The sequence below is a fragment of the Suillus subaureus genome (assembly GCF_016647635.1).
Source record: "Suillus subaureus strain MN1 chromosome Unknown BJ212scaffold_5, whole genome shotgun sequence".
Classification (NCBI taxonomy): Eukaryota; Fungi; Basidiomycota; class Agaricomycetes; order Boletales; family Suillaceae; genus Suillus; species Suillus subaureus.
In genome coordinates, this window is record NW_024538561.1 from 662,667 (window position 1) to 680,413 (window position 17,747).

General features: G+C 48.6%; 6 protein-coding genes across 6 annotated transcripts; 2 read left to right on the top strand and 4 right to left on the bottom strand.

Annotated features, from left to right (window-relative positions):
• Window positions 1-556: 556 nt before the first annotated feature.
• BJ212DRAFT_1477020 (ras guanine nucleotide exchange factor domain-containing protein) lies at window positions 557-4,597 on the bottom strand (the record flags this gene model as incomplete). Its single annotated transcript, XM_041339477.1, has 10 exons — window positions 557-861; window positions 916-1,132; window positions 1,183-1,272; window positions 1,324-1,566; window positions 1,616-1,769; window positions 1,815-1,980; window positions 2,033-2,254; window positions 2,307-2,966; window positions 3,021-4,377; window positions 4,436-4,597. The coding sequence occupies 10 exons, from the start codon at window positions 4,595-4,597 to the stop codon at window positions 557-559; spliced, it is 3,576 nt and encodes a 1,191-aa protein (XP_041197007.1).
• A 597-nt stretch (window positions 4,598-5,194) lies between these two features.
• BJ212DRAFT_1477021 (uncharacterized protein) lies at window positions 5,195-6,296 on the bottom strand (the record flags this gene model as incomplete). The annotated part of the gene is made up of 2 exons (XM_041339478.1): window positions 5,195-5,850; window positions 5,903-6,296. The coding sequence occupies 2 exons, from the start codon at window positions 6,294-6,296 to the stop codon at window positions 5,195-5,197; spliced, it is 1,050 nt and encodes a 349-aa protein (XP_041197008.1).
• A 2,327-nt stretch (window positions 6,297-8,623) lies between these two features.
• BJ212DRAFT_1329091 (putative 60S ribosomal protein L25) lies at window positions 8,624-9,467 on the bottom strand. Its single transcript, XM_041334681.1, has 4 exons — window positions 9,236-9,467; window positions 9,035-9,184; window positions 8,918-8,987; window positions 8,624-8,868 (listed from the first exon to the last, which is right to left on the bottom strand). Exons 1-4 carry the CDS (start codon window positions 9,430-9,432, stop codon window positions 8,854-8,856), a joined length of 432 nt encoding a protein of 143 aa, XP_041197009.1. The 5' UTR covers window positions 9,433-9,467; the 3' UTR covers window positions 8,624-8,853.
• A 120-nt stretch (window positions 9,468-9,587) lies between these two features.
• Window positions 9,588-14,247, top strand: BJ212DRAFT_1329093 (RecF/RecN/SMC protein). The gene is made up of 17 exons (XM_041334682.1): window positions 9,588-9,715; window positions 9,772-9,861; window positions 9,917-10,021; window positions 10,076-10,272; window positions 10,320-10,694; window positions 10,744-11,439; window positions 11,489-11,628; window positions 11,678-12,461; window positions 12,515-12,713; window positions 12,765-13,012; window positions 13,072-13,368; window positions 13,417-13,494; window positions 13,541-13,625; window positions 13,676-13,725; window positions 13,780-13,822; window positions 13,870-14,033; window positions 14,090-14,247. The coding sequence occupies exons 1-17, from the start codon at window positions 9,676-9,678 to the stop codon at window positions 14,105-14,107; spliced, it is 3,609 nt and encodes a 1,202-aa protein (XP_041197010.1). The 5' UTR covers window positions 9,588-9,675; the 3' UTR covers window positions 14,108-14,247.
• Window positions 14,248-16,003, bottom strand: BJ212DRAFT_1329103 (chaperonin 10-like protein). Its single transcript, XM_041334683.1, has 7 exons — window positions 15,845-16,003; window positions 15,748-15,784; window positions 15,633-15,694; window positions 15,421-15,570; window positions 15,000-15,369; window positions 14,711-14,932; window positions 14,248-14,658 (listed from the first exon to the last, which is right to left on the bottom strand). The coding sequence occupies exons 1-7, from the start codon at window positions 15,937-15,939 to the stop codon at window positions 14,323-14,325; spliced, it is 1,272 nt and encodes a 423-aa protein (XP_041197011.1). The 5' UTR covers window positions 15,940-16,003; the 3' UTR covers window positions 14,248-14,322.
• Window positions 16,004-16,617: 614 nt separating this feature from the next.
• Window positions 16,618-17,333, top strand: BJ212DRAFT_1585368 (uncharacterized protein; the record flags this gene model as incomplete). Its single annotated transcript, XM_041342362.1, has 3 exons — window positions 16,618-16,960; window positions 17,009-17,137; window positions 17,265-17,333. The coding sequence occupies exons 1-3, from the start codon at window positions 16,631-16,633 to the stop codon at window positions 17,331-17,333; spliced, it is 528 nt and encodes a 175-aa protein (XP_041197012.1). The 5' UTR covers window positions 16,618-16,630.
• Window positions 17,334-17,747: the final 414 nt, after the last annotated feature.

Sequence of the window (17,747 nt, forward strand, 5' to 3'; positions counted from 1 at the left end):
TGGGTTCAGTTCACGTTCGAACCGAAAAAAAAACCGAACCTGACCGTTTTGAACCGTTCGCAAAGGTCCAGTTCGAGGTTCGGCGAGTCTAGTAGAACCGGACCCAGGTTCGGTTCTCGGTTCTTGCTCAACCCTCTATGAACCGGACCAAACCGGACCGCGGTAGCACTACCTCCTGCAATGAGTCATTGCAGGAGGTCAAGAAGGTTCAAGCTCCATCTCGGCTTGCGTCGAGCCGAGGCGTCTCAAGTTGGCTACTGCAGCTGAACTTCAGTCACCGTACTGGCTCTTAGTAGTCAGTGACTGCTGATACTTGTCCAAAAAGAAATAATAACAGTTCCTGTCACTTGGTACAATCGTCACAACAAGGTTTCAGCTCTTGAAATCCTGGACTGGTAGATACGTTGGAGGGATGCCATCTAACGGTAATTGGGATAACTTATCAATAGAGTACGTTCAAGTTAGCGTCCAATGAGATACTGTAATGCGGGAGAAGTTGCATATCTAACCAGTAGTCCCATGAGGCGTCAGGATAGCAGAGTAATTCTGAAGAGGCTCAAAAGAAACCGCTTTCATGTAACATCCTTGCAAGTTTCTCTTCTTCCTTTTCACGCGGCTCCCTTTCTAAGCTCAGCTGCCAGAAGACATCGCTGACATCTTTGTCGCCAAACTGTCCAAGCGCATCGTCCAAGTAGACAAGAACAGATGGGAGGGGATGGAAGTTGTGCGGCTGAGTCTGCCAGCGTTGGAGGTCTTGGATTACCTCTGAAGCCTTCTGGCGTTTTCGGAAGTTCACCAGGTTGTTCGGAAGGGAATCCTTACTGCCGTCTTGAATGTGTGTCAGGGCAGTAAGAAAAACACCTGTTTTTGAGGATCAATTCTCTCATGTTCATAGATGTAGCGTCGACTACGTACCAACGAACGGAACACACGGCGGGGAAACTTTCGCAAGGGCATGTCGATAGACGTTAAACGTCTTGTAAGAATTGATTGTTGTCTCGCATATCTCCAACTGTGACATGTATCTGGTGCCCACTTGCTCCCAAGAGCGTTTAAGCCGACGGATAGGTGACGAATTTAGGCCAGATACGATGGCTAACATGGTCGAAAAATTCTGAATGTGCCTGCAGCGCTATAGGAAAGACGTTAGTAGAGCACTGAAGTTTCACGAAATAAACAAACGTCAGCGACACTGATGAAATGTTTCATGATGGAAGCGCGTCTGCGAGGTTCGTCTTTGCAAAGGATGACATATGCAACCCAGTTGGCTACCTAAATAGGTGCATCTGTGAACCGCGAACCACGTGCAGGCAGGAAACTTACTCTGTTACTACGGCGAATAAAGTTTGCGATGTTGTCATGGTGGTCAGTTTTCGATTCCTTGGACCGCAAAAGGCATTCAGAAGGTCGAATCTTCTGGTATAACTGGCTTTCTGTGATGGTCAATTGCCTTGCTAGCTCCAAGGGGTCAATATCGAGTAGTTCCATCCGTTTAGGGACTATCGGCGGAGGTGGCGGATCCAGAGCCGTGCTAATCGTCACTTTGTTTGGATCACGCCCTCGCTGCTATTCCATAATTCAGATAGTGCAACCCCGACGAAGAACCAGCACGCACAGCACGTTTAATGATCACCATAAGCTGCTTTGCCGCGGGTAGAGTAATGACTTCGTCATGCGAAACAAATTCCATCATGTGATCAAGGATGTACGCGTCGTCTCTCTCCAACACATCATCATCTTGAACCATTGACTTGATCGTGTTGATAACCCTAAAATAGTTCAGCTACAAGGTCTGAGGCAATAGCCTGGCTCACCTGATACGAATAATCTGTTGCTTAAGCTTCCGCCACTCCACCAGCTCTGGGGAGTTTAGACCTTCTGGAGGCCGTATCCAGAAGCGCTCCACCAACAACCTGAACAATTCATCAAGGGTAGTGAAGGTCTTGTAAGTCATCAGGAAAGCCTTGCTGAACTTGGGATCTATAATCAGGAGTTAAGAAAGACGGAGATATACTAGCAGAATCTAACTTACCAGCATACTCGTGAGCGGTTAGCCGCTCAACTAGGCCTGTAACCGTCCCACCTCGCGTTGTTCCATCAGGGTCAACCAGTACATCATTAGGATCGTATGTCGGCCTCAGATACCATGGTTTAGTTTCGGCATTGAGGGTAATGAGATAGTGAGAAGGCGCATCGTCACCAAAGAATGCCCTTATCTTATCCTGTCGAGGGGGGGTTCTTATTATGCGAAGATCTGCGGTCTATGTTAGATTATGCCAATAGTGACGAAACAGAAGAACACCCACCTTCATGGTCAGCCCATGGTATTGTATCGGATATCAGAGGTGGTTTTCCGTTTATTACAGGCGAAGCTGGTATTTCTGTTATAGGCGTCGTATTATCGATACTTGCAACATTCCTGAGGATATCATCTGTATCATCTGCTTCGTCATTGTTCGTATCGTAGAGGCCGTTATTCGTGCTGTTAAGTGCCTCTTCGGCCAATATTGCTGTGATGAGGCTACGTTGTGACATACGCCACTCAATGGGGCTCTTGTTACTCCGTTCAAGAATATCTGTCTGTTCCTGCACGATGACAAGAAGACTTTCGAGAGTCTGCCGCAGAACCTGAAGATTAAAGTCCAGTGAGGAATTCAGCGCTTCGAGGGTATCATAATGTTCATCCCGACCGCGCCATGTTTCACATTCTTCTACATGACGAATATGCTGTGTAGTGGTGAGTAGTGCAGCGCCATCGTCGTATACAGCCTGAGTGGTAGCTTCGAACGACCGTACGAGGACTCTGGCTTTCTCAACAGTCCGGAGATATCGAGCACCATCATTGAGTTCCTCCTGATCCACTGGTTCGATGTCGACATGCCGAGCGACGTGCAGGTCGCCAAGGTGATGGAGAAGGGATGACAACTGATTCATCATTCGTAAGCCGGCTGGCGTTACCACGTTGGCTGAGAAAGCAGAGTTTCAGCCGAGATATGCGGACTTGCAGGACTTATACTCACCAGGTGCAGAAGCACGTAAGCCTTCAACGAATTCATTTGACTTGCCTTGTACCTGCAGTATTAGCCCCACGATATCGTTTAAGACTGCGGTGTCCAAGCTTCGCCGGGGAGCTTCCTCATTGCCATCGATAGAAACCCAACCAAATCCTTTCCAAGCTCCAGCAGCCCCAGCCCCAGCCTTCCCAAGTCCTGCATGTGGTGCTGAGAAGTAACCCTGCAAGTGTCTCGGACCCTTGTCGCAATCCAACTCGTCCCAACGACAACTTTGCGTGATCGACACGAAATCGACAACAGAGCGCTCAAGTTCCGTAGCATCAGTTGCAAGGTTGCCGATGCTGTCACTTGCGCTCCAAGGACCGTCATTCAATATCGCTCTCGCAGAGAGTATAAACTTCGAGAGTGTCGCAATAGCCCGACGCTGTGCAGGAACGAGTAACGTATGCGACGCTGTGCTCGTGCTCCGTTCATCTTGTGATCCTTTCGGAACAAGATGACTTGGTATTTGACCGAAAGAAGGACCAGAGACGTAGAGTAAATCACGAACCGAAGCGATAGCAGCACTAATGAGGCTATCAACGATTACTTCATCATCTGCGACGCGAGGGATTCCAAATTGCTGCAGATACGTGATGACAGAGCGAATAGCTTGTTGAGACCGATCTAGCAATCCAGAAATAAGCTCTGGTGGACGAGGAGAAAGTACTTCTTCCAGAGATGGTACTGCAGTCCGGAGGTGAGAAGGATCTTCGTCTGGCGGAAGTTCGTGGACTTGGGGAGGCGTGGGTAATGTGGCAGCTTCCTTTAATCGAGAGCCCTTTCTGGCCACATGCGGACGGTGAGAGTACGAGAAGAGACGAGGATCTTGATCCATAGACAAAGACGTTTGATGACCAGGAGATGAGCTCTCCCGCGTAGTAAGACTCCTCTTTAGTACTTGGTCAGTCAGCGGACCGGAGAAGCCACTGGGAACGCGGTACGTATGACGGTTGGAGGGAAGGGCAGAAGAGTCTGTCTGGGCACGAGTGCGCCCTGGTGGAAGGTCCGCGAGAAGGAATGGGGAGGACGGTTTTGCGGGAGTCGTCAGAACACTATTTAGGTTATTTGAGTGATGAGATGATGACGTGCTGGGTGGTCGGGCAGGCTCTACTGGATTCGACTGGGATTGAGACGGATCATTCATGACGGATAGTGTGTCGACATCCCCATAAGAAGCAAAACCGAGACCAGCCCCGGTGCCAGCGCGAGAGCTCCATTGTGATGAAGTTAAGCCCGCAAGATCACAATCAAACGTTTCATCCTCCGTGTCGAATGGTAGATCACGAGATAGTTGCCCAGTGACTGTGTTGACATAGTAAATCTACATGTAAAAAGAGCTGTCACCTGAAATTGAACGCTGAAGATGAGAAAAACCATACCTGACCATCTCCGGAGACCTGGGGAATCCAGAAGTCTCTTGCAATTGAAGAAGGGGGAGTGTCCGGCCTGAGTGGACTTGTTGGGATTGCGGGAAGCCCCCTCACGCTCATTCGTGCTGCCTTGGAGACTTCGGGGAGGCGCCAAATTGATGAACTCTCCATGATAAAAGCCTGCAATCACGGATAATATCAAAGGTGAATTGTGTTGGCTGGTGAGGCATTCACATCTATTTTAAAATGTTTGCATTGCCCTTGCATCCATGAGCAGGATCATCCATGTGCACGACACGTGAATTATTGACCCATCAGCACTCAGCAGTGCCTTCATCAGGAAGGCAGTTACAGCACATGCACACGCTGTATCGCAACGACCAGCTTTTCAAGCTCAGTGCGAATCAGATATCCCTGCTTACAGGTCGAGTCTACATGCACAACATATAGTAGTCCATCAACAGTTAACAGCTATTCAGAAAACAAAAAACCTTGACCCTGGGTATTAGTAAAAATGAACCATAAACAGCATGTCCAGACAGTACACAAAGAACGTATACTGTATACTGCCATCAGAAGGTGCAGGCCAGCCCGTGACAAGCAGTAATTACTCATGAAAAGGATCGTGGGCTCTAAGAAATGACGGGCTCCGCAATCACGAACTCACCGCAGCCAAGAATATACAAACAACTTTAAATCGAACAGGTGTCCAAAATTGCATATTTCAGTGACCACAACAACCTGAGCAGCTGGGAGAACGCTTCCTCTTCACCAGTTCATGCTGCTCTCTTGCAGAACAGGAGCGGAAATAACTCCAGGGTTGAGGTGACGGCGCTCCCTCATGACAGGAGGAGAGATTCGGCGCTCGTAGCCATCATCATCACTCCGGACACCTTGGTATCCACGTAAACTGTCTTCCGCGTAGTAAAAGCTCCGCCTTCGCTGGCCGCCGATACTGTCCCGATCAAAATCCTGACCATCGGGGCGTACGCCTGCGGGATCGCCGACAGTTTCCGAGAGACGGCGATGCGCGACCTCTTTTCGGCGCTTGTAGTACCGATAAGCAACGATGGCAAGGATGATGAGTGCGATGGCACCGAGCGACGTTACGACACCGATGATCGCGTCCTGGCGGACTTTAGAAGAATTTAGACTACTGCTGGAGTTGCCGCCGCCTGGAGCGGGACCTGAGATGGATGCCAATGCAAGAGTGGGGTCAACACATTGGGCAAGCGACGCGGGTATACTGCCTTCTTGTCCAGTATAGAACGAGGACTTTTTATTGGAGATAAGCGAAGCGAGTGTGGAGACCTGGTCATTAGGGAGATAACCCTGCCAGATTGTACCAAGCAGTGCAACGTCTTGAATGCCGGTGTACGACGAGGGTTCATAGACCAGCAGCTCGTAGCTTTGTACCTGAGAAGCTGGAATACATTTTCGGTACGTATGCACGTATACGATGTTGGGAGCACGTACCATCAATTCCAAGTGCTGTTGCAATTATCGAGGGGAAGTACTCGAATATCTGTCCTTGGGTATCCGAATTCGTTGCAACCCATTCCCAGTTAAGGGACTGATTGAACAGCACGCTGATCAGGGTGTCAGTAGTTGGCACATTTTTGACATTGAGCGTAGGCTGTGGCATAATGGCCGTTGGGAGATACGTCGGGATTGGTGCTGCAGAAGGCTGACTGGCTGGTGGAGCGGATGCAAGCGAGAACGTTGTCGTTGGGAGGTCAGGATTTGAATTAGTTGGGGAGGCTATGGGTGTGGACGTGGCGGTATTGACCAGCAGAGACGAGACCGTGGACAGGTACTGGTAATTGGAATTCGTGGTCGTAGAAATATAGGTACTTGACAATGACATCATGGATGTCTCATTAAAAGTACCAGTACTGCTCATGGTCGTGCTATTTGGGAAGCTGATGACGGTCGATGAAATAAATGCTGTGGACGTGCCATTGCTCGAACTCGTGCCAGTTGTGATAGCAGTAGCAGTAGTCCTGCAACAAGGTATGATCAAACGGTCTCAAGCCCGATAGGATTTAAACTTACACGGTACCAGATGTAGAGGAAACCGTCGTCGACGTAGAAGATGGAGTGCAACCAATGCCATCGCAAGATGACGTAGAGGTAGAAGCAACCGAAGTGGTGGTAGGAGAACCAGAAGTTACAGCCGTGTTCGAAGTAAGTTGGCTTGAAGTGGTAGATGTCGATGTGGGAAGTGGACAACCAATACCAATGCCAAGTAACCCATCGCACGACGACGACGATGCGGCGGAAGCAACCGAGCTGGTGGTAGGAGAACCAAAAGTTACAGGCGGAGTAGAAACCGGTTGGCTTGAAGTAATAGATGTCGATGTGGGAAGTGGACAACCAATACCAATGCCAAGTAACCCATCACACGACGACGACGACGCGGAAGCAACCGAACTGGTGGTAGGAGAACCAGAACTTACAGGCGCACTTGAGACTGGTTGGCTCGAAGTGATAGATGTCGAAGTGGGAAGTGGACAACCAATGCCAATGCCAAGTAGCCCATCACACGACGACGACGCGACGGAAGCAACCGAACTGGTGGTAGCAGAACTAGAAGTTATAGGTGGAGAAGAAGCTGGTTGGCTTGAAGTGGTAGATGTCGATGTGGGAAGTGGACAACCAATGCCAATGCCAAGTAGCCCATCACACGACGACGACGACGACGCGGCGGAAGCAACCGAACTGGTGGTAGCAGAACCAGAAGTTATAGGCGGAGAAGAAGCTGGCTGGCTTGAAGTGGTAGATGTCGATGTGGGAAGTGGACAACCAATGCCAATGCCAAGTAGCCCATCACACGACGACGACGACGCGACGGAAGCAACCGAACTGGTGGTAGCAGAACCAGAAGTTATAGGCGGAGAAGAAGCTGGTTGGCTTGAAGTGGTAGATGTCGATGTGGGAAGTGGACAACCAATACCAATGCCAAGTAGCCCATCACACGACGACGACGACGACGACGACGCGGCGGAAGCAACCGAACTGGTAGCAGGAGAACCAGAACTTACAGGCGCACTTGAGACTGGTTGGCTCGAAGTGGGAGATGAAGAAGGAGCTGGGCAACCAATCCCCAGACCAAGAAGTCCATAGCAAGACGACGTTGTGGCGGGAGCCGCCGAGCTCACAGGACCAGAACTTACAGGCACGCTCGAAGTTGGTTGGCTCGAAGTGGGAGATGATGAGGGAGCTGGACAACCAATCCCAAAACCGAGCAGTCCATTGCAGGATGATGTTGTGACGGGAGCCGCCGAACTGGTGGCAACAGAACCGGAACTTGCAGGCGTGCTCGAAGCTGGTTGGCTCGAAGTGGGAGATGCCGAGGGAGGCGAGCAACCAACCGCCAAACCAAGTAGTCCGTTGCAAGATGACGTTGTGGTAGATGGTGGGTTGGAGTTGGATGATGCAGCAGCAGTAGTGGAGGCAGAAAATGGTGCTGGCGAACTAGACGGGATAATCGTAGGCGGAGTACAACCTAACCCCAAGAGCCCAATACATGACGAGCTGGTCGATGACGCAGAGGTTGAGGGGCTAGAGCTTGTGGTAGGCGTACCAATGCCTGTGGACGAGACCATCCCGCCGCTGGACACAGAGGACGTTGCGGCACTAACACCAAGTCCGCTTCCAACCCCACCCAAAATGCTATCTGAGAACCAGCCCATGAAAACATGACCCAAATTAAATAATGAAAGAAAACACGCACCAAGACCACCTAAAATGTCATCTGGAGCTCTTTTCTTGAATGCAAAAGATCGCCTTGCATGAGAATTGGAGGCCGACGAGTGTCGTGCATCGACTTGGAGAACGAGAAGGGAGGAGAACGCAGTTGCAAGGATAAAATAGATAACAGAATACATAGAGATGATAGAATATTGCTGGATAGCAAGGACAGCGCGACTTTGGGTCCGCTAGGGATAGAACGAGTGTGCGTTTCTGGTCTCTCAAAGAGAGCGAAAAGTAGGTTCTAATATATTTTAAAACACGAAGATTCTTGATTCCTGGAAGCTAGTTGGCCGATAATTGACGGGACGTCGCCGGCAGCGTCGCAGGAGCAGTAAAATTTGAGACCAGAAATCTGAAAACGAGGGGAGGAACAAGACAGAATTCGAAACGATCTATGTAGTGCGTTGGTAGGTTTCCTACCAAATCGCGATCACACGGTAACGCAACAAATGATCTCGGTTACACAAACCATTTTTAACTTTCCTTAAGACAGTCCACGATCACAACTATGTAGCACTGGAAACTTATTGACTTAACAGGCTTTGTAATTACGTCGCTCAAAGATTCGAAACGACATCATAACTAGAGGCAGAAACGTGGATTCATCAAGGTGCATATGATTGAATAGTATGACAATACACGACGAAATGGTAGAAAATGCAACAACAGACTTAGATGAATCCGATCTAGAGTATAATTAATAACAACATCGACAGCATGTTGGCAGTGAATCACCTTGTTTGCAACATCCAAAGCGTCGTGGTCGGGTGTGAGCCGAACGTATGCCTTCTTCTTCCCATCAGGTCTAAGGGCAATCAGGTTGTAATCTTAAAGCTCGTTGCAGAGACGAACCGGATCAGGGTGTTGATTTTAGCAGCCTGAACGTCATAAAGTTTCTTTACGGCGTCCTTGATTTGTCGCTTATTCGATTTTATGTCAACAATAAAGACGAGGGTGTTGTGCTCCTCGATCTTCTTCATCGCCGACTCCGTGTTCAGTGGACTGTCATTGAATGGTTAAAAATTAATTCGTGCTATATAGCATAAAACGCACGAGACGATGGTTCGGAACTGATCCATTCGTGGTGCATGGGGAATGGATTTGCGAGGGTACTTGGGATTCCTGCGCAGGCGGAGTGTCTTGGGACGGTGGAATGTTACAGAGTATCGCTGCTTCCGTGTTGAATGCGAGTGCACGCCCTGCAAAGCGGCCTTTTTGGCGGCCTTGGCCTTGACATTAGTAGGGGCCATATTGATTTGAAGTTATTCTGCCCGTCGCCCGTATTACTAGCAGGCCGATGATCAGGCAAATCGCCAATCCCCGAACTACTATACAGTTGCAATCGGAATATCCCAGAATCTTACACAAGATTAGTCATAAAGTCAGGTGATATGTGACATGGCACGTGTCACACGCGCAACACCCATCGGTGTCTGCACGCGTCTGCCAGATATTACTTTATCTAAGTACGCGTTCAGCACGCCTCAGCTTTAATGTATATCAAGACCCTGACAATTCAGGGATTCAAGTCTTGTAAGTTTAACCATTCTTTTCCGGTGATATCCCACTTCACGCACTGTTTCTACCAGACCGTGATCAGACACAGATAGAGCCCTTCTCTCCTCGTCATAATGTCGTCGTAGGTAGAAATGGCTCAGGCAAGAGTAACTTCTTTGCAGGTGCTCATTGCACCCCTGAACTATGTTTCTCGATCTTACTTCTACACCCCCCTAGCCATTCGCTTTGTATTGTCTGATGCATACACCTCCATGTCCAGAGAGGAGCGACAAGCTCTCCTTCACGAAGGTGTGTCTGTCACGACCACACTATCTGCATATGGTACGAAAATTTCAGTTACTATCCTCTAGCGCCCTTTCTAATACTTGCAACCAGTCGAGATTGTGTTTGACAATTCTGACAATCGATTTCCAACCGGTCGCGAAGAAGTCATACTAAGACGTACCATCGGTCTCAAGAAGGATGAATACAGTCTCGACAAGAAAAGCGCTAGCAAAGCTGACGTCATGAATCTCCTTGAGAGTGCGGGATTCTCAAAGTCTAATCCATATTACATCGTTCCCCAAGGACGAGTACGTGCCACCTGACTCTCCCATACTCCCTTAACAGAATCTTCCAGATCACCGCCCTCACAAACGCAAAGGACCATGAGCGTCTTGCCCTGTTGAAAGAAGTTGCTGGCACCAAAGTCTACGAACAACGTCGTACCGAATCTCTTCGTATCATGGCCGAGACCGATGCCAAACGCACAAAGATCAATGAACTTATCGACTACATCGACTCTCGTCTGACAGAGCTAGAGGAGGAGAAGGAAGAACTGCGTGAGTTTCAGGACAAGGACAAGGAGCGCCGGTGTCTTGAGTATGCACTGTACCAGAGAGAGTTAGAGGAAGTTGGAGAAGCTTTGGAGGAGATTGACGAGGAGAGGCGAGGAGAAGTACACGGTGCCAACATGAGAAGAGAGCAGTTTGATACCAGGGAGAAGGAGATTCAGGTCCGTCCAACCTTCTCTCTCATTGAGTCTACCATTGACGCAGCCATAGCGCCTAGAGCAACGAATCTCGCAAGCGAAACATTCCCTTCAAGCTCTCAAAATATCACGGAAAGATGCACACTCCGAGCTCAATGAATTTATCCGCGCTCGTACAGAACTCGAGTGCATTGTTGCCGATCTCCGTGCAACAAGCGAGCGTGATGATAGCGCTCTCGAACAAGAGCTTTCATCCGTTCAGCAAGCCACGCGGGACAAGGAGCGTGAACTACATGATCTGATCCCACAGTGGGAAAAGGCCCGCACAAAGGAAAGTGCAGAAAAACGCAAGATGGAGGAGGCTCGTACTCAGCTTAACGCGCTCTTTGCCAAGCAAGGCCGTGTCAACCGCTTCCGGACAAAAGCAGAGCGCGATGCATACCTCAAGCAAGAGATCGCGAGTATGGAGGCATATCAACGGGCTCGTTCTGCAGCACTCGATTCCACCCGGAAGGATGTCACACAGAAACTACAGAACGTTGCTGAGATGGAGCGGAGAGTTGATAACATCCAGGGGAGTTTGGAAGATGGTAGAACGCGTGTGAAAGACATTGGAGAGCAGGTTATAGCACTCAAAGAGCAGCAGACCGAACTTATTGAGCGCAGGAAGGAGTTGTGGCGCGAGGACACCAAGTTGGATGGGCTACTTGCGCATGCTAGTGACGAGTTGAGGGCCGCTGAGCGCAACCTTGCGGGTATGATGGATAAAGTGAGTGTATGCGCGCCCTCAATTTATGAACCATTGATTACTGTTTTAGGATACTGGTTCTGGTCTACGCGCCGTCGACAGGATTGCAGAGCGACACAACCTGGAGGGTGTATATGGCCCATTGTACCGTCTGTTCGAGATACCAGACTCGACGTTTAGCACTGCTATTGAGCTTACCGCTGGAAATAGGTACACCGCTCTATTTACATCAATCTCTACTTATGCTCACACCTCACAGCCTCTTCCACGTCGTCGTCGATACTGATGCAACTGCACAGAAGGTCCTCGATATCATGCTACGAGAAAAGAACGGCCGTGTGACCTTCATGCCTCTCAATCGTCTCAAACCCAAACAACCCACTATTCCTCCAAACCAAGACGCCCTTCCTCTCCTCGAGAAGCTTTCGTATGATTCTTCGCATGCCAAGGCATTCCAACAAGTGTTTGGTAAGACTTGGGTATGCCGTGACCTCACAGTTGCTGCTGCGTATGTCAAGAGCCATGGTGTTAACACCATCACGCTGGACGGTGATAAGGTTGATCGTAAGGGCGCTCTTACAGGTGGTTACCACGACGTGCGCCGCTCGCGCATTGAGGCCGTTAAGAATGTAGCGACATGGCGCTCCAAGTTTGACGCGGAAGATAAGCGTGCCAAAGAAGTTAAAGTTGCCATCACCACGCTCGAGCAGGAGATCACCAAGGTAACGGGGAAGATCCAAGTCCTTAGCGTGCAGCAGGCGCAGGCAAAGGAAGCACGCGAGGTCTTTCTTTCAGACTCGGTATCGCTCTCAAGGGAGCGTGAGAGATTGAACGAGGGCATTGTAGCTCTAGAAAATGAAGCGGATGAATTGGAGACGGAGCTGAGCGGGATTGTACAGAGGCTACAGGGGTACCGCACTGAGCTCGCGAGCCCCCTTACACGGGCACTGACAGATGATGAAGCCAATCTAATTGATACTCTTGGTCAACAAGTGGATGAAAGGCGCAAGCGAGTGCTCGAGCTGAGTAAATCGAGAACAGAAGTAGGTCCACTAGTAATGCACATCCTGGAACATACAGCTAATATCATGCAAAGCTTGATAGCCGCAAAAATCTCTTGGAAATCGAGCTCAATGAAAGCCTCCGGCGGAAGGAGAAAGAGCTGCAGGCAACATTGGAATCATTAGGTGACTCGGCGAATGGAGAAGTGTCATCCGCCGACAATCTGGATGCGCGATTGCGTGAACTCAAGTCTCTCGATGCTTCTATATCCACTTCGACAAAGCGTGCACAAGGTTTGCTCCTGACTAGTTCCTTGTGTCTGCATTACCAAATGATTCCTACAGAGGCAGAAAAGGATTTCGATAAATTGACGGCTGACCTACAGGAACTTCGATCCAACTTGGAGAAGGCTCAGAATCAACAATCGGAGGACAGTCGTAGCGTCACGAAGCTGCAGAAGAACACCGAGCGATACCTGGCTAAGAAACAGATGCTTGCCGGTCGTAAGGAGGAGTGCAACCGCAATATCAGAGATCTAGGTGTACTTCCAGAGGAAGCTTTTGAGAAGTATACGAACGAAAAACTTGATCGAGTGCGGGTTTATCAGCTGTTCATCTCCGAACTTTGTGTGCTGATGATCCAACGACTTAGCTGGTGAAGAAATTACACACTGTCAACGAAGGGCTGAAGAAGTTCGCGCATGTGAACAAAAAAGCTTTTGAACAGTATAATTCTTTCACGAAACAGCGAGACCAACTCTTGCAGCGCAGGGAAGACCTAGACAAGTCAGCCACATCAATCGAGGAGCTAGTACAAGTACTGGACCAGCGAAAGGATGAAGCCATCGAGCGAACATTCAAACAAGTTGCCAGCAATTTTGAAGAGGTCTTCGACAAACTTGTTCCAGCCGGCCGTGGACGGTTGATCATTCAACGTCGGATAGACCAGGTAAATAGGAGAATTATGTGTGAAATAACTTTGCTTAATCTGCTACAGGATGAAGATGAAGCTATGGACGAAGGAGATGATACACAGCAAAGTAGCATTGACAATTACACTGGCATATCGATAAAGGTAATTGTTTTGCGACCGCTTTGCTCTTTTACTTATTGTGTGATAGGTATCCTTCAACTCCAAGGTCGATGAAGGGCTTCGGATACAACAGCTGTCCGGGGGTCAAAAATCCCTCGTCGCACTCGCGACAGGTAACTGCATTTCTGTCAGAGACAACCATGTTTTTGAGCTTTTTCCCCAGTTTTCGCTATCCAGAAATGTGATCCAGCTCCTTTCTACTTATTTGACGAGGTGCGTTGAAATGATTGCATGGGATATACTGTCAGGTTATGTTGTTTTGTGTAGATCGATGCAAACCTGGACGCGCAGTATCGAACTGCTGTCGCAAGTAGGTGCCCCGTGGCACATCACAAAATGATGTTGATCTCTGTCTAGACATGATTAAATCTCTTTCGCATTCAGCTCAGTTCATTACGACTACTTTCAGGCCAGAAATGCTGGTCACCGCGGACAAGTTCTATGGTGTGCTCTTCAACAACCAGAAAGTCAGTTCCATCAGGAGCATCAAGCGAGAGGAGGCCATGGAGTTCGTGGACCAGGTCCGTCCTTTATTTTTTACCTGTGAAGCCTGGATTGCAACCAATGTTTTTTCCAGGAGGCTCAAGCTCAATAATGACTCACATGACTTTGCATCGTCCAACCATCAAACAATGCCCTTTTACCATACGCTATACGATATTTCTTCGCTTGTCGTGTTCATTGTTATCACTATTATCCTGTATGTAATTTATTTTATGAGTAGAGAAAAGGCCATTTTGATCTCCAATGGAACACCCGTGTCTTGTGCAATCAGTAAGGCAACACTGGACAGCTTTTGGCTCGTATATACTACTTGAATGGATCAAACAATACCTTCCCGCATTTCCCCTTGTCAAAATCGTCATATATCTGCACCGCATCATCGAAACTTGCTATTTTCTCCACCAAGCTCGTTTCCCCACCCACAGTTCCCAGTACATCCTGCCTTTTCAGGAGTAGCTCCAGTGCCATTGGGAACATAGCACGCACTGGACACCGACCAAAGTCAAGTGATACATTCTTGTCATAAAGCTCAACGCCTTTATATGGCACAGCATGGTCGCTGTGAACCCCAACAGAATTGATACAACCAAATGGCCGTACAAGCTCGTAAGCTAGCCGAAGCGCACTGGTATTACCAACGACCTTCGAGTGATCATTTAAGTCAAGGTCCACAGGTAGGCTGCATGGAGCTCACTTCAAGAACAGCATTGCAACCAACTCCTTTGGTCAAGTTTGCGACAAGTTCTTTGACATTGCTGGTGTCTGCTACCTGAAATCCACCAAATTGTTGATTGCCGCCGATAATGGAGTATATTGAAGTCATTTTTGCCCTCCTAGCTTCATTCGGGTCAATGGCTATCACATTGAACTTCAGCTTTCGCGTGACAAGCATGTCAAGGAGAGCAATACAGGTGCACTAGTGAGATCATGACGACCATATCAAAACATGGCAAGGTGTTGGGCAAGCATGGTAGCGAACTCACCACCCCCACGGGGCCAAGCCCTATCACCGCCATAGTCAATGATTTATCTTCTTCCAAGAAGGGTAGAAATGAAACATCTCCAATTTGCGGCGGACTCGCACTAAGCGGATAAGGTTGTCTGGTTGTAAATGGTAGGGTTTTGACATGACTAAGTGCCTGAAATGCGGCAAATACACCGGTCGGAAGGATATCACACAGCAACAGCAAAGAGGAGTCAGTGAGCAAAGACCCATTAGGAATGTCCTGCAGACTGTACAAGGTGCCTCCGGCCCTGCGAACACGAACATATTGAGCTTGTCCCCCTGGAGTCAGGGGAGTGCCAAATAGGCAGGACTCAACGCAACGGCACGTAAATCCTACTCTGCAAAAACTGCAGCACATGAGAATACTAGCTGGAGCTGGTGAAACGAAACTGACGTACTGACACTCCCCACAAGAGACAGTAAACGGCGAGACAACCTTATCGCCGACACGAAGCGTGGAATACAAGTGCGGTCGACCGGCAGAGCTGGAATGAAAACTCGCACCAAGGGCAACAACTTCACCGATGAACTCGTGGCCCATAATGCAACTACCAGTAAAACATGTCTCCTGAGTTCAAAAGGCACTCTGGTAACGATTGGATTTATTTACGGTTCTGTTAGCCTCTCTGTTCCACGGTACACATGTAAATCGCTGCCGCATAACCCAGCAAGCTTCCAGTGCGTTAAAATCGGGAGCAAATGAAGTCTGCTGGACATCTGCGAACCTGAATCTTTACTATCGCGTCATCTGGGTGTTCAATCCTTGGAACAAAATACAAATCAGTGCAATCCTATGATGTAACAAGCGAGAAATCAACATACTGGGGAATGGGAAGGGTTTCGATGCGAATGTCATAAGAGGGCGGGTGCCACCATACAGCGCGTTGTGAATACAAAGCCTCTATCACAGAATTCATGGGAGGAGGCCTAATATGAATTTCTTTGCGACTTAAGGCTGCCAGTGAAGTTAGTACTTACTAGTACTTAGCAGGGGCTACTAATAGTGAACAACGTGGCATGAAACTACTATATATGATTCGTCTTCTTGGATTTGCCACGGCACAGTCGGACTTCCGCACTTGAAGCTGTAAATAACGTCAACCCTATGTAGAACCCTGAATTCTATACTACATGCGGTTCATGAGAAATAAATCCCTGGCGGATTCGAAACCTGTTAACAAATGATTTTCCCTCTTATATCACACGTTGACATTCAAATTTCACTCATTGGACATTGTTCAAAGGTTCATCGATGTATGCCGACTGGGAAGCGCGCATCTTAGCCAATTTGAGTGGTTATCACAACAGAAATGAAATCTGTTTCTCTTGGACTACAGTGTGTTGCATGTCAAACTTACGAGTTTTTGAAAAACTCGGCCTTGCTCCTTTACCGGGACTTTTGCATCTAAATTAGGTGCTTACATAACCACATTTGGATGCAAAAGCCCCAACAAAGGCAGCGAAGCCGAGTTTTTCAAAAACCCGTAAGAGGCTGTTCGGCAACCGATGTTGACCAAACATCTGGCAAATGTCATGTGAGAGGTTCTTGGCTTCAAGCGCTTCAATTATCGGAGCTCAAACCTTACAACTCATACCTGTACATCTACCATGAATTCTTATCTTATTGACTACTATCGTCAGCAGAGACTCTGTACCTCTGTTGTTGCACTCACTGCTCTCTGTGCTAGCTTCACCACAGTCCTCATGGCTCAACCAGAAGTAACATTGATGTCGGACAATGCAAAGGCACACTGGCAAGATGCAGAAGTGGATGTTCTACTTCATCACCTGATTCAGAATTGGGCAGCGGGTGGCGATGGTGGAAACTTCACGATGCCTACCTTCAACAGTGCAGCAGCTGCTATCAATGACAATGATGTGATTCAAACAATAGGCCCACCAAAGACGGGCAAGATGGTTAAGATGAAGTGGACATCGGTATGTGATCGTTTCTTGAATGATTATAAGTTTACAAGCATGTTTTAGCTCAAAAAAATCTTTAATCAAATCAAGATCTATCGCAATGTATCTGGTTTCCATTGGGATAATGTGCGGGGGGCTGGAATCAAGGGCACTGCAGCTGCCAGTGTTTGGGATACATATGTTGATCCCAAGGTATGTACTTATAATAAATTCTATTGCATTTGACTGATGTCCAAAAGTCATGAGCTGCAATGCGCCCCTTTCACAACAAAGGGTGGGCTTCATATGACAACATGCAGATGATTTTGGGCGATAATAGTGGCGCTTGTGGAAGGCACGCTTTGCATCCGGCTACTGCGCCCCCTCCATCTATCAATACCGCAGATGACGTCCTTGATGTTATTGATGGAGGCCTCGACTTTCTTGACATGGATGTAGACACTCAGGCTGCTGGAGCTGCCACCGCCAGTGATGTACCAGACATGAGCCCTGATTTGATGATGCCACCTAGTGCCCTGCTTCAGGGAACCTTCACTACTACTCAGGTTGCCAGCTCCCAGTCCAGTAAATGCATGCGCACTAACACTTTTGTTGACTCTTCATCTCAATGCACTGGTGCCCCTCCTGCGTCCAGCAATCCTGTTCCACTCTCATCAACATTGGTATCATCACTGGCTCCAAAGAAGGCGTGAGTGTCAGCGCATGGTGGCATGCAGACAGGGATGAGTAGTGCTGCAAAAATTGCTGCAAAGATCACTCCTGCCGCTGCTGTCATGAATATGCAAGGTAGCATTAACCGCCT